The 16,028-nt window shown below is 39.4% G+C and overlaps 1 protein-coding gene across 1 annotated transcript in view; it reads right to left on the bottom strand.

Annotated features, from left to right (window-relative positions):
* Positions 1 to 2,815: 2,815 nt before the first annotated feature.
* Positions 2,816 to 16,028, bottom strand: part of LOC138713012 (juvenile hormone esterase-like) — a 50,534-nt gene continuing 37,321 nt past the window's right edge. Inside the window, exons 9-12 of the mRNA XM_069844694.1 lie at positions 14,325 to 14,485; positions 6,067 to 6,214; positions 5,869 to 5,998; positions 2,816 to 2,975 (exon numbers count right to left, since the gene is read on the bottom strand). Coding sequence (XP_069700795.1) covers positions 2,834 to 2,975; positions 5,869 to 5,998; positions 6,067 to 6,214; positions 14,325 to 14,485 — 581 coding nt within the window. The 3' untranslated portion in view covers positions 2,816 to 2,833. The remainder of the gene's footprint in view (positions 2,976 to 5,868; positions 5,999 to 6,066; positions 6,215 to 14,324; positions 14,486 to 16,028) is intronic.

Genomic DNA, 16,028 nt, shown 5'->3' with positions numbered 1-16,028 from the left:
ATACGACCAGCTGTTGATAACAATAAAACTGAAGTTTGTTCTTGAAAAAAAAAAATTCTGCATATTCGAAACAGTGTGAAGTTCAATATGAAGTAAATAATGAACAGGCACAAGATGATACACAATATTATTTTAAAATAAATTATTTCAAATTCGCACCACTAGCATCGTGTGATATCGAAAGAATATTTTCTTAGTACGAGTACAATCAGTCTAGTATATACAGTCACGAAGCTCAATACGTAGTAAATATGCACCCACAGACAGTTGCTAACCACTAGGATCGCTACTATCGCCTCATTACACACAATGCGAAATAGTACCTGCACAGTCTATTGTTTCTAGTACGCTCATAAACTCAAGCTTCGTGACTGTATATACTAGACTGTGGTACAATAATTGTTTAGTGGCACTCGAACAGGTTTATATTTCACAATTTACGAATGTAAACAGTAAAGTTGTACATTGCAACAAAATTAGTGACATTTAAAGTACACAATTCATTTCTATTTAAAATCTATCACCATTTTCTGCAACGAAGAGAATGAAGTAAGTCGCTTTCGTAAATGTGTGTTAGCTATAATGTATTTGTTTTAGTCTCCTGTACTACCCTGAGTTGATGTAAACAACACGACTTATATAACATGGGACGTAGTTAACTTCGTATGTTCAGTGTTTGAACTTCCTTCCCTCATTATTACATAAAATTTTGTTACACTGATAAGTCTCTTCGCAGTAGAGTGAATTTTTATTACGTTGAAGGAAACTGGAATTCAGCCATTTGAAATGTTTAACATAAAAATTACGAGTAAATCGGCGGGGAACAGACAATAATTCAATTAAACGGAAAATTTTCTTACTGTGGCGTTCTTTATAACGACATCTCAGTGTACTGTTTTCTGCTATCTTTGTCGTCATGGTGAAACGCAAAATTTTCTTTTGTGCAAATGCTTTGTACAATTGCTTTGTACAATTTTTCTTGTTGCTATAGTAACACTGATCCGATTCTCTATTGTTGCAGCCACCGACAACATCCCTAGCGGCAAGCTGAAGTTCGTCAACAGGCGAGAATGGCTGGCGCAGCCCCCGCTGAAGAAGGGTACAAAACTGCATCACCCGTTACCCCTAGTGGTGATCCTGCACACGGCTACCGAGGGCTGTTCCACACAGGCAGAGTGCGTGTTCCCGGTGCGTCACACGCAGACCTTCCACATCGAGTCCAACGGATGGGACGACATCGGCTACAGCTTTCTAGTGGGCGGAGACGGCAGCGTGTACGTGGGACGAGGCTGGGACACTCAGGGATCCTTCGCCTACGGCTACATCAACCGCAGCATCGGCATCGCTTTCAGCGGGACCTTCATCAACGAAGTACCGGTCCCGAAGCAGATCGCAGCAGGCCTGCAGCTCATACAGCAGGCCGTGCAGTTGGGCAAGTTAACGAAGAATTACAAAGTGATGGCCCAACGCCAGCTGTCCGCAACAGAGAGCCCCGGACTGGCTTTCTACGAGATTATCAAGACCTGGGACCACTGGGCTGAGAAATTTTGACGCTTATCGCTGTACAATACAGTTTGTTCCAACTCAGATCTTGTCATAACCACAAATATTTGTCCAATTAAATAAAATCATAGTTTCTACAGCTATTTTCAAATGGCGGCGAACGAAATATATTAAGATAGCAACTTAAATATCTTAACGTAATAATAACAAAATTTTATCTTCTTTTATTAATTATTTATTTCTCATTATTCGTGAAACAGTCTTATTCACATATTACGCTTGATGCACCCTAAGGCCTGAATTTCGCAGGACGTAGTTCGTACAACGTTTTGCAGAGCGTTGCGTGCAGCAGGCAGTCTATAGGCCTATCAGCGTATTCCGAATCTCACTGGACCGGTGGACAACAATGACGTCACGCTGCAGCAAAATAGGAACAAAACTGCTGGAAGGATCGATGGCTGCCATGGCGACTGTATAAGTTGTCTGTGCTACGCTAGCAAAATTTTGCGAAATTTCCGTACTGCCATCTCGTTCAAAGAAGAGAGAGCATAAATAAATTATTTCTTGAACCGGTAGTAATAACTGGTCCGTTGACATGTTCGCTCATAAGCCATTAACATATTGTTTTTACGTTGTGCTCATTACAAACAATACAGCAGAACTAAAGCAGAACACACCGCCATGACACAACAGTGCACGATGTCATTCGTCTGCTAATTCCCGCCCTATACAAGAACCAATCAGATTCACTGATGGCGGCTGATGGAGACTGCCACCGCCTCTGCAAGCTGATGGCACCGGTGCGACACCGGAGCAGCAATGACTCCATCGGTGAAATTCGGAACACCGTGATGCCATCAGATTGCTCAGCGCTGAGATTCGGAATATGCTCTATATCAGTTCTCGTCAATGTTGCATATATGGGATGCAAGCGTTGCTAAATTTACTGCGATGTTCCATTTTCTTCAAGAAACAAAATCGATTTCCCATTAAATGAAAAGAAATAACGCAAAATGTGGAAGGAAAATTCTGTTCTTTTTACCTTAAGCATTTAACTATGCGATTTTACTGTCATTGGACAGCTTCCATCTTTTATGACTATCGAGTTATATCTATGTAATTTAACTAAACAATATTTTTCTGAAGGAGTATATATTTCTTCCGCAACATTCTGTCTCTTATGGAGTAAATCTGTTCTGTATCTCATTTCAATATTTAATTTAAATATTTTTTATACATCTTGATTAAACAACTTTTAACACTATTTTTTTTAACAAGCATTCCATCAATTTGCAATTTCTTGTTTGTCCTCATCTCACCAGTTTTTTCTTCATTTTGACCACATGTTATCGACCCAGAAGCCCATGCGCCGACCTAGCAAATCTCTGCGCACGATCAGGTCCTTGCCAATGTACAGGTACATGGGGCTGTCAACTGTGAAGGGCTGCCACTTCATATCTCCACTAGGAGTCCTGTAAAGCACAGTCCCGCTATTGACTCCTGACAGAGAAATATCAAGTACGTAACAGAAATGAAAAGACGAGACGCAAGGAAGAAGGAAGATAGAAATCCCAAGACGTAGCCGTCTCGATAATGAACCTGAGTGTCCACACCTGTGGAGTAACGGTTAGCGCGTCTGGCCGCGAAACCAGATGGTCCGGATTCGATTCCCGGTCGGGGCAAGTTAAGGCTGGTTCACAATAAACCGGGAACGAGAACCAGAATGAAAACGAGAAGCAGAGGACGTGAATATGAAAATTTTTGATTCACAATAAACCGAGAACGTAGACGACTATGCATATGTAAAGTTGATATTACGCATTCTGATGTTATTTGTGTATAATTGACTAATGGCGTTCTCTCATGAGTACAAGGCATCCAACATAAATACAGGCTCACCAACTTCGAAATTTCTACTGAAACATTTCATTTGGTACTATACTATAAATATGCTGATACATCTTAATTATCACAACCTATTTTAAGTCTACCATAACGTAAAATAATTAGAGAAGAAACATTTGTAATAGAACAAAAATGAACACAACAGTAGTTATTGAATTGAAGAATGAATATATAGTGTGTAATACAACCAATACAGTAATAAAATATGATTCGCTTCCGATCAGTGTTCAAAGACGCAGCTATTGGAAGCCACGTATTCTCCTTCATTTTCTCATCTTTATACGAGGCGCGCCGCTTATCGTAAACGTGAGGATTTTCCTCAACACTCAATATTAGAATTTCATCAAATAAAACTTCCTCCATGATGCACAGCACAGAACAAAATAATGCATAGGTTATGTCACGGTCTTCTTGCTACAAAATATACGACGACAAAATAGCTTTTAGATGGCAATAGAATGAATCTAGTGGGCTGTGATCGGACACGTGAACGCCAAAGTTGAAACTTGGCCAACTCTCCGTTCCCGATCCCGGACTCCGGCAAGCTTTTCGTTAATTGTGAATGCTCACGTTTAAATGTACACATTTTAACAATTTTACCATTTTCGTTCAGATTCTCGTTTCCGGTTTATTGTGAACCAGCCTTTATCTGGTTGAGGTTGAGGTTTTTCCCGGGGGTTTCCCTCAACCCAATATGAGCAAATACTGGGTAACTATCGGTGCTGGACCCCGGACTCATTTCACCGGCATTATCACCTTCATCTCATTCAGACGCTAAATAATCTAAGATGTTGATACAGCGTCGTAAAATAACCTAGTAAAAAATGAACCTGAATGCCCAGTTACTTATTTACTTATGGCTTTTAAGGAACCTGGAGGTTTATTTGCCAACCTCATATAAGCCCGCCATCTGTTCCTGTCCTGAGTAAGATTAATCTTGTCTCTATCATTATATTCCACCTCCCTCAAATCCATTTCAATATTATCGTCCCATCTACGTCTCGGCCTGCCCAAAGGTAATTTTCCCTCCGGTCTCGCAACTAACACTCTATATAAATTTCTGGATTCGCCCATATGTGCTACATGGATTTAATGTTCTTAATTATGTCAGGTGAAGAATATAATGCGTGCAGTTCTGCGTTGTGTGACTTCCTCCATTCTCCTGTAACTTCATCCCTCTTAGCCCCAAACATTTTCCTAAGAACCTTATTCTCAAAGAGACCCTTAATCTCTGTTCCTCTCTCAAAGTGAGAGTCCACGGTTCACAAACATACAGAGCAACCGGTAATATAACTGTTTTATAAATTCTAACTTTCATATTTTTTGACAGAAGACTAGATGGAAAAAGTTTCTCAACCGAATAATAACAGGCATTTCCCATTTTTATTCTAAGTTTAATTCCCCCCCCCCCCGAGTGTAATTTATATTTATTATTTTTGCTCCAAGATATTTGAATTTTTCAACCTCTTCGAAGGATAAACCTCCAATTTTTATGTTTCCATTTCGTACAATATTCTCGTCACGAGACATGATGATATACTTTGTCTTTTCGGAATTTACTTTCAGCTCCCCGTGTTTTACCTTATCATTTGTGAATTTTCTCCTAACATATTCACGTCATCTGCACAGACAAGAAGCTGATGTAACCCGTTCAATTTCAAACCCAATAATAATAATTACTTACTTACTTACTGGCTTTTAAGGAACCCGGAGGTTCATTGCCGCCCTCACATAAGCCCGCCATTGGTCCCTATCCTGAGCAAGATTAATCCATTCTCTATCATCATACCCCACCTCCCTCAAATCCATTTTAATATTATCCTCCCATCTACGTCTCGTCCTCCCTAAAGGTCTTTTTCCCTCCGGCCTCCCAACTAACACTCTATATGCATTTCTGGATACGCCCATACGTGCTACATGCCCTGCCCATCTCAAACGTCTGGATTTAATGTTCCTAATTATGTCAGGTGAAGAATACAGTGCGTACAGTTCTGTATTGTGTAACTTTCTCCATTCTTCTGTAACTTCATCCCTCTTAGCCCCAAATATTTTCCTGAGCAACTTATTCTCAAATACCCTTAATCTCTGTTCCTCTCTCAAAGTGAGAGTCCATGTTTCACAACCATAAAGAACAACCGGTAATATACCCAATAATAATAATAATAATAATAGTAATAATAATAATAATAATAATAATAATAGTAATAATAATAATAATAATAATAAAGAAGGAAAAGATAATGTGACAACTGGAAACGAAAAATGCAGATGAAATCATATCAGAAATAAATAACAACTATTATTAAACAGAAGAGACACAACTTGGGAAGAGAAGAAACTCTGAGGGAAAGACAGACCGAAGGGAAGAAAATAATGAAATAATGGAGTGCAAAAAGCGGTACAGAAGTAATTTAAGAAGGGGAAGGACTAGGTAACTAGATGATACTCCGTCACGCGTACCCGGTCTTGGCGAAGTTAGTCCACATGCGTACCATCCTGCTGATGGTAATCATCTCCTCCGAGCCGTCGTCCAGGGAGTGGCTCAACGCTGTGTGGAACAGGTAAGGGACGTCATCACCGTGGGAGGCTCCTGCAACACAGACATCCATCAACATCGACCCGAGGTGGGGGGCTACGACCCACAGACTGCATACGTACCCTTTTCGTTGTGGGCGAGGTTCAATTTCACCAAATTCAGTGCGCCCTCGAACCCGAACACGTACTGGAAGAGCGGCGACGAGGCCGACGCCGACTGCAGGCTCAAACTGCGAACCACGCCGGCCGCGAATCCCAGGTCCGTTAACATCTGCAACAAGAACAAGAAGTGCACAGCTTGAGGGTTCAATTCCTAAGCACAAGCATTCTTATGGTTTTCATCGTCATAGCTATCCCCTTCGACTCCACAATCATACTCATGCTTATTTTTATTTTCGGATAAATCGCAATATAGTGAACGCCAGTAGGGGAAGTTATCCCCACCTTCGCCGCTCAGCACCTCGCTCGCCACACGGCAGCTGCTCTCTCCCTCTAGTGCCTGACCCCGCTCCGGTGGATCACTGCCTACAGCCTCGCACGTATTTTAATTTCAATGTGCATTCAACACAACACAACAACAGTCGCGTATTTGCCTACCGCCTCGCAAGTATTTTAAATTTAATGTGCATTCGACACAACACAAAAACCATTCGACGCAACACAACAACACTCGCGCATTTGCCTACCGCCTCGCACATATTTTTAATTTAATGTGCACTCCACACACCACAACAACACTAACGTTTTGCTCGACGTCACGGACACAAACTTTGAATAAAAAAGCACTCAATTTGAATAAAGCAACACTCACCTGTTGAATTAGCACTGTCACCAGAGCATCGTTTGCCCTTCCCAAAACAATGCCAATGTACATCATCACTAACATAGTTTTTTGGCGCTAATTTCATGTTTTTACCACAGATCGGACACTCGTAATGAGTAGCAAGTAGTCCATGCTCCTCACAATACCTTATCGTATCCGCCTTTAAATTCTTCCTCCTCAATTTCTGGAAGAAGCACATGTCTTCGGTACGGTTCATCATAACACGTGGTTACGTCTGTACTCGAAGCTGGACAAGGGCACAATGAAGCTTTACCAGCGCGCGTTAACAGTTAATACCACCCCCGCAGTCAACCCCTACTGAGAGAAATTCAGAAGCCCGCCACTTTCTACTCACGCAATTCGGTCATTGTCTCCCGCACATTATTTTTCAGCAATACGTTATGGCAGTCCCCTTAAACATAAGTACTGTCGGTGACTCAGGAGAAGACGAGAGCGGACTGAGGGGGAAGGGATGTGAACAGATAACGTAAGACAGCACGTCAATATTTGTAATGTAGTAAGCGGAAACATTAGGTCTCCTTCTGTTCAACTTAGCTTTAATTTCCTTACGCATTGTTACTCATGTTTCCTGCACGAGTAATAACCTGGCTACTGGGATGCTTATCTGAGCGATATTTATAATAATCAACAACGATAGTCAAGAAGGTCACATTCTTGCCCCTCGTCTTTCCTGAGTAACGGACAGTAGGTCCATTTTCCCTTCCACCACTAACTTGTCTCGATACCCGAGAGGTCTAAAGAGTGAACGAAAACCTTGTGTGCATTTCGTTAGGAAGATCGGCAGATCGAATACTACCGTTAGCAAAGTCATAAGAAGAAAAAAGAAAAAGAGAGAGATGGAGCGAGGAAGAGAGAAGAAGAGAGGCTGGAGAGAGAGAGAGAGAGAGAGAGAGAGAGGAGGGAGACAGGACGAAGTTCCTCTTTTGCTTCGTAGATGCCGCATTCACTCTTTTTGTTCCACTTTCCTCCACTAGATGTCACCCCACCCAAAATCCCTATTTCCACTCTTTCCCGCTAGAGTGTCTAGTTAGCTAGTAGGGGAAAAGTGGAAGGGGTCGTGAGAGGAGCTTCTACGTTCGGTACATTGCGATTTACCCTTATTTTCCTGCAATGTCTAACTAATATACTTTTCTTTTTCTCTTTTTAGTGTACTCAATCGTTTCTTAAACATATACAATTGCACTGTATGAACATGCAGATCTTAAAATGCTATTTGCTATTGCAAATTACAAACCGCACTTATCTCAGGTACAACTTGTAGTTAGATAAAATGCATGTTGTATTGGGTCTATTTGTTTATACATCCGTTGGCCCGAGGTATGTAGGCCTGCATTGCATTGCTTATGCAACGTCCTGTTCCTGTCAAACGTCCGAAATTTGAAACGCTATGGTAAATGTATCACAAATATAAATATACGACCGTGGGTCGGAAATGGCGAGACCTGGCTGTCTGCATAAATGCAAGGTGTTAAGAAAAAAGTATCCAGTATTTTAGGAGGTGCTAGTATGCAACAAAACAAGAAAAAAAAATTCTAATAAACATGGTCCTACAACACATACTTTCTGAGACCTGAACACTTGTTCATAGAAGGTACTCAATGTGACGTCCATTCATGACAATGCATTTTTATGTCCTACAATACGGCAGACTACCAGATAAAAATACCGTAGTTGATGGAATACTGATACGTCACAAAGAATACTGAAAACAAAAGTTTGGTTGTGGATATGAGCGGGGTTCACCAGAGATGGTGTTGTGAATTTTCGTAATCAGCATGTGTGGGCTTATGAAAATCCCCATGCACTTGAAGAAACAAGGCATTCTTATAAACGTATTGCCTACCTCGCTGGAGTATGTGCCATGTCAGAAAAGACTTCAGATGTGGTTCATGCACGATGGCACACCAGCAAATTTTCACTGCAATGTGCGTGAACACCTGACACTGACATTTTAGTACCGCTGGATTGATCAGGGATGCCCCATACCTTGGCCTGTTCGTTCCCCAAACCTAAATCCCCTAGACTTTTGGTTATCAAGAACAACCAGGTTAATTTCAAAGAGTGCGTGATTCCTTACGTTGAAGGGCAGAGGAATGCATTGCCATGAATGGACGTCAGATTGAGCACCTCCTATGAACAAGTGTTCAGATATCAGAAAGTATGTGTTGTAGGACCCATGTTTATTAGACATTACTTTCTTGTTTTGATGCATACTAGCACCTCCTAAAATATTGGATACCGGTATTTTTTTAAGACCCTGTATAACCATAATGTCAAGTCATACGAGCCAAATGAAATCGGATAAGTTTATTATTTCTCTGTATGCCTATCAGGGTAGACTAAGAATATATTAATTGAATTACAGTAGTTTGTGCTGAGAATGACTAAGAATAACTACCACCTGCAGCGCATTCAATAAAAGTGGGTCTATCAAAAAGTTAAAAAAACCATATCTCTAAAAATCATATCCCTCATGATTAAACAATTAAAAACTATACCCCTAAACTAGATCTAATTGAGGTTGTGGCTGATATGTATATCTATTATCAGGCAATACATCTCACTTGACGATATGTGTCAGAGGAAGAACAAATTGTTTGTAAGCTCTGAATTCTGATTAGTGGAATATGTAGCTAATCGGCGATGTATGCATTGGAGGGGGAAAGGAACTGGCCACCCTACCCCGTTATCTCCTAGCCCAGTTGCCTCATGAGTGATGCCTTATTGGTGTTACTTATGAGGTTCAAACCTGTCTTCGGACAGTTGACTAACCTAAAACAACAACCCCTAAAGATGAAACAATTAAAAAGCAATACCAACATCTGAAGTCTGATTAGTGAAATATGTAGGCTAACTCGTCGGCGAGGTATGCAATGGAAGGGGACAGGAACTGATACCCTAACTCATTATCTCCTGGTTTACTTGTCTCATAAGTGATGCCTTATTGGTGTCATGAGGTTCAAACATGTCTTCGGACAATCGACTAAACAACAGCCCCTAATGTTTAAACAATTCAAAAGCCACACCCCTAACAATTAGATAATTATAAAATACCTCTAATGATTATTCAATTAAAATATCATACCCTTAACGATGAAAATGACAATGAAATACAAAACAATAGAAGAGACATGTATTTACGTCATAATAGGGGTTCTCTGAATCACCTGTCATTTCTTTTGGTCTTTATATTTCAAGTTAATTGGTTATTTCTCTACGCTATGGTTATCTGGCGTACGAGTGAGATAAAGGTGATAATACCGGCGAAATGAGTCCAGGGTCCAGAGCCAAAAGTTATCCAGCATTTGCTCTAAGTGGTTTAAGGGAAAACCCTGGAGAAAACCTCAACCAGGTAATCTGTCCCAATCAGGTTTGAACCAAGACTGGCTCGTTTCACACTCAGGCATGCTTACCGTCACCCCACAGCGGTGGGGTACATTTCAAGTTACTTCTCAAGTTGTTTAACAATACAATTCCGGCTTTAGTATTAGACGTAGGTGCAAGCGATAACATTCTAACAATCGCTCAAAGTCCCATTATAGGTCAATAGCAAACAGTGTCAATGTCAGCGAAATGGTAACGGTATGAAATATGTATGTATCCAATGACTACCCACTTTCCTTTACGTGATTCGGGTTTCCGCATATAGCGGATGGATAGCAGGACTGTGATCTATTTTCTAGTTGCGTAATATTTCGGCGGACCACGTTGTACAGTTGTCAAAAAAAAAGTGGCCGCACTCGTGAACAGCGAATATTTTCTAAGTCCACTTCGGGTCGCGGCGATGTTACACGATGCATGTGCTTGTACAAGCAGTTCCGGAACTATGAAAGTGTTCCATATCTGCGCCTCGTAGACCAGCGGTAGAGTGCTTGCTTAATGATTCGAAGGTTGTGGGTTCGGGCCTTGTTCAAGTTTTCATTTTGTTTTTTAATCGTTCTTTAGCGATGTAAATAATATTCAAATTTTCATTTATATTCTGTTATCGTTCTTTATCGATATCAAGTTATTTATATTTTGTTATCGTTCTTTAGAGATATGAATAAAATTCAAGTCATCATTTGTATTCTGTTATCGTTTTATAACGATATGAATAATGTTCACGTTTTTTATATTCTGTTATCGTTCTTTAGCCTTATAAATAATATTCAAGTTATCATTTATATTCTGTTTTCCTTCATTAGCATTATAAAATAATATTCAAGTTATTTATATTGTTATTGTTCTTTCGCGATATAAATAATCTGTATTTTATGTAAGTAAATATTATAACACAAATAACTATTTTTCTTTGTAAAATAGGTTATTTTATTTAGATAATTAAATACGTATTATATAATATCTTATATTAGGCTAATTAAACAAACCGATATTTATCATGTATATTCTGTTATCGTTCTTTAGTTATACTGTATAAATAATATTCAAATTATTTATATTGTAATCGTTCTTTAGCGACATAAATAATATTCAAGATATAATTTATATTCAGTTATCGTTCTTTAGCGATATAAATAACAAATTTAATATTAGGTTTGGAACAATACAGTTGCACAATATTGGTATTAGCTTTTCTTTTTGTATTATTACATTATATTATCTTGAACTACAATAAACTGAAAAGGAGTGACGAGGAATTGAACCTGAGACGTTGACATCTAAATTCCGACGTTCTTCCGCTGAGCTACGAGGGCAAAAGTGTGGAAACATTTTCGAAAAAATTGGCCTAATCACACTCTAAGATTTTCTGATGATTCGTAGAAGCTAGTCCAGGATGCGGGGGGCAAAGGCTAATTGGGATTTCCCGGTCTCTGATCGGATCAAACATCCTGATAGAACTAATATTTAAACCTTGCGGTGACTTTTGGTGAAGTTCGGAAGGCCCAATTAGTCAAATCCACTCTCCCCATCTCCACGCTTAGACCCCCTGGAATCTAATAAGATGCGAAAGAGATAGAGGTGTGCGGAAAGCAACGGGAAGTTACCGCATTTATCATTCCCAAGAAAAACTGCAAACATGAACAAAGGAAGCTTTTAATAGAAGAAGAAGGATCTTCTGCGGACCTCTAGAAAAAGAACTAAGGAAGAGACTAGTGAAGTGCTTTGTGTGGAGTGTGGCATTGTATGGGGAAGGAACATGGACATTACGACGAAATGAAGAGACACGAATTGAAGCATTTGAAATGTGCATGTGGAGAAGAACGGTGCGTGTGAAGTGGACAGACAGAATAGGAAATAAAGTTGTGTTTGAAAAAGTGGGTGAAGAAAGAATAATGCTGAAACTGATTAGAAAGAGAAAAAGGAATTGGTTGGGTCTGTGACTGAAAAAAATAATAGACGACATTAGGATATGTGGATCATATGCGGAGACTAAGAGGAAGGCAGAAAATAGGAAAGATTGGAAAATGCTGGGTTTGCAATGAAAGACCTGTCCATGAGCAGAACACTTATGTATGTATGTTCAGAATGCCTGGAATATCGTGTCAAAGAACAGTCGCTATTTGCAAAGACTAGTCGATTCCATGCCCACTCGACTGCAAGATGATCGAGATAAGAGGAAGATAGACTAAATATTGAATTGTGGCTTTTTGTTTTGTTTTTTGAACGCTTAATTGTTTGAATCTTCTAAGGCCGACGCCAGTAAATTTGTTTTGTTTATGCCACGAAAGATATTTTTATTGAGAATGAAATCTTTTTTCTTTCCATTTGCAGCCACAATATCATATTGATAAAGTCATGGCGTAATATTAATGAACCTGATGTTAATTACTAAAACAATCGTAAAAGAGAAAGGAGCAATTATGTATATTTTACTCTCTCTCTTAAAAACAGAACAAAAAAGAACATAAAAAGCACAAGGTTGTATTCGAAAGCAGAACCTCACGAATAAGAGGCCGGAATGCTACCATTACACTATCGAATAACGCGCAGAATACTTCAATTATAACTGTAGATATCAGGCAACGTGGTCCAACAACATGTAACATCGCCTGTCTCCGAATTGTAGCGAAGATACCCGAAGGGAACTTTGTTTCAAGAGAGCGGCCACTTTTTCTTTTGACAACTGTACATGGTGTCTATCTGTTGAGAGTTACATCGTGTAGTAGGGTGAGTGTATGTGTAACTGTTCGTGTAGTGCAGTGTAGTGTATGGAATGGGTAATGATCAGGCTTCGAGACTTCGGACCCGATAGAGTAGTTCAGTGGGAAATCCACATAATGGCGTACTGAGTATAGTAGTAAAGCGTACAGTGGGTGAGGGTACTGTAGAATGAACGCAAGGGAAAACGCTCTCGATTTGAAGGTTCTGACGAATAATTTGATTTTCATACAAACTGTGTCTGAAACTATTACACGGTAGAAAAGTCAGAGCAAGAGATACCGGAAGCCCTCAAATTAATTTATAAAATAATGCAGAGAATTAATGAGACATCAAGTACACCGGTTACTGAACGTGTAAAACAGAAGTAGAAATAAATTTTATGTAAAAATAACGGATATGGAACATTGTGTAACATAAACAGCAAATTAGTCGGCATAGTCACTCGAGAATAAAAGACTGTCTCTTAGAGACTGCAATGATATTAGGTTTTTTTCGTTTTGCTCCTATCACGTCATGCGACTTGGAGCTCAGCTTTCTACAGTACAAACTTTGTTTAGCAGATAACCGAAAAAGATTTACGTTTGAGACACTGAGAATGTATCTTGCAGTAGGTACATTGCAATTCGGTACTGTAACTGCACTTCCTAAAGACGATCAATATGATAAATGAAAAAATTAAAATTGCTACATGCTTATTTCCATCATTAACACTGTGTATAATTAAACACAAATGCTTATAAAAGACAAGAGAATAAATGCTTTTCACATTCTTTTGACATTGTCATTCTGTAATGTATATTTCCTTTCAGAATGTACATATGTGTGTTTCACCATACTACCGTACTCTACTCTAAATAGCAACGTTGTTACCTCAACACATCTCTATCTACCTGCAGCGAGTCAACAACCTATAGTGCATGCACAGTAAACTTATTGTATCGGGTCCAAAGTCTCGAAGCCTGGTAATGATGATGAGGAAGGGAGAAGGGAAAACCTGGTGCTGGCAAGTAGCCTACTCCTGTCGAATAGCACCAAGGGGACCGCCACACTTAACGTCCCCGTCCGACGGACGAATCATTGTCAACAGTGACATATGCCTTCTCTTCATATGCACTGCGGAGAGATTTAGGATTTAACCCAGGCATATTGGTGCACAATTTAGTGTTTAGAAGTTGTGCACCGCCATCTCTCTTAGTCCCGAGGTAGAAATTTTACATGACAATTTCTGATCCCGCCGGGCTAGTCTGGATATAGACACGCTACCACAGAACTAACTCGGTGGCTGTGGTATATAGTTTAAAATTAAAGACCAAAAGACTGATCAGGCTGTGGGAGTTGTAGTGGGCCGTGATTCAGGTACGAGAATGTTCTCTTGTATCCGAGGGAACACATAGCGTTAGAAGCAGGAAACAAAGGTTGCATCTTTTTCACTTACATCTATGAAGCTTTCCTTCCTAAAGCTTTCGTTCCCAACGTAAAAGTCCCAGGCCTTACGCGTAATAGCTCTGCCCTGGGCCTCGGAAGACATTGGGGCGATTACCTTCGCGAGTTCGTTCATTGCTGCTTCCTTAAACGTCTTGTTAAGGTACCTGACATCTGCAACAAAAACAAAAGGAGGTATAGTAGCTACAGCGTGTTTATAAGTGACAGGTACATATTTTGCGAGTGCTGTATTTAAACTAATATAGGGAAATTTATGAATCAACTATCCCTTATTATAAAATGTTATAAAAGTCAGGGGTATACCGGTACATGGAAGTCATCGGATTACTGGTGGGCGCTAGAGGGACCATAACAAAACAATTCGTGTCATTCTGTCATAAATTTGGAGTCCCAACAACAACAACAATTAAGAAAATTTCTATGATAGCTTTGAAGGGTTCTCTGAAGATTTCAATTCAGTTGAATTGAAGACCAGCTCGGAAAAACGGGCTAACCCGCACATTTTTAAAAAGGAAAAAAAATGAGTTTCGTAAATGAGGCTAAAAAATAGTAATAATTATCTTCATTCGTATTTGTGAGCATGAGATTCAAGCAGTCAGTATTGATAGGCTGCCCAGACGTCTTCTTTTCTCCGGACATGTCCGGGGTCCTGGCGGATTTAAAAAAAACCAAGAAATGTCCTCGTTTTCGAAATTTGTATGTCTGATATTTTGAAATTATCTGATTTGAAGTCTTTTTTGAAGTAATTTGTCTGCAGATTGCAGCAGCAACGATCATAACTCTCTTTGCTCCTCCTTGTTATGGTCGTTGCTCACAGGTAGCTAGTAAATCGATGGTTCAGCATAATTTGAAGACATTTTCTTGTGTGTCTTTTTACAAATACCTTCTAAGCAAACACAAGTTACTGCAAGAAAATGGATCTTCAGAAAAGTACCTGCAAAAGGTTTAAATATGGGGGGGTATGGGGAAATGTAACGGTAACCCTCTTTTCATGTCTTCTTTTATCTACTTTAAACTTGTTCATTCTGATACACATTACCAAGTAATATTAAATTCACAGCTTGTGCCGCCTTTTTATGTATTTTGATAATAATCTTCTTATCAAATACAAGACCCTACTTCAAGACCTACAGCAGAATTCACTGGTAAGTTTGGATAAACAGTGACAATTGACAAGGAATCGAGATTTTTCTGAAATCCTTTTGGCTTACAGCCGATAGAAGATCCTCAAAGGTTATAGCTTGAATTGATAAATCTACAGAACAGCATGCAACTCAGATTCCAGCGAAATCAGGAATCGAACTGCTCGTAATGCTGCCTAAGTTAGAATTTCCAAATATACTCTTTGCTTCCATATATATGTATATTGTATGTGCTTGAGTCAAAGTTTAATAAAAGAAAGAAGTGTAAAAGCTCTCAATGTACAGAAAGAGCTTAGAAGTAAGTTTATTTGATCTGCCCTGACATGTAAAAAATACTACCTTGAATTTGTGTTTGTTTGCGAATATAGACTATTACATTTCTGAGAACAGAGGAATGCTCTTTAATGTATAAAGACTTGTAAATTCTCGCGTTCTATGTTTCAAATAAGACATATAATAATAAATATTAACAAATAGTGTCATAATAAATAAGTGTTGCAGCTATGTATGTTGTCTCTTGAAAAGGTGTATTCAGGTTGTGTTTCCAGTACTAA

The sequence above is a fragment of the Periplaneta americana genome, chromosome 14 (assembly GCF_040183065.1).
Source record: "Periplaneta americana isolate PAMFEO1 chromosome 14, P.americana_PAMFEO1_priV1, whole genome shotgun sequence".
Taxonomy (NCBI): domain Eukaryota; kingdom Metazoa; phylum Arthropoda; class Insecta; order Blattodea; family Blattidae; genus Periplaneta; species Periplaneta americana.
This window is presented reverse-complemented; position numbering and strand designations above follow the sequence as displayed.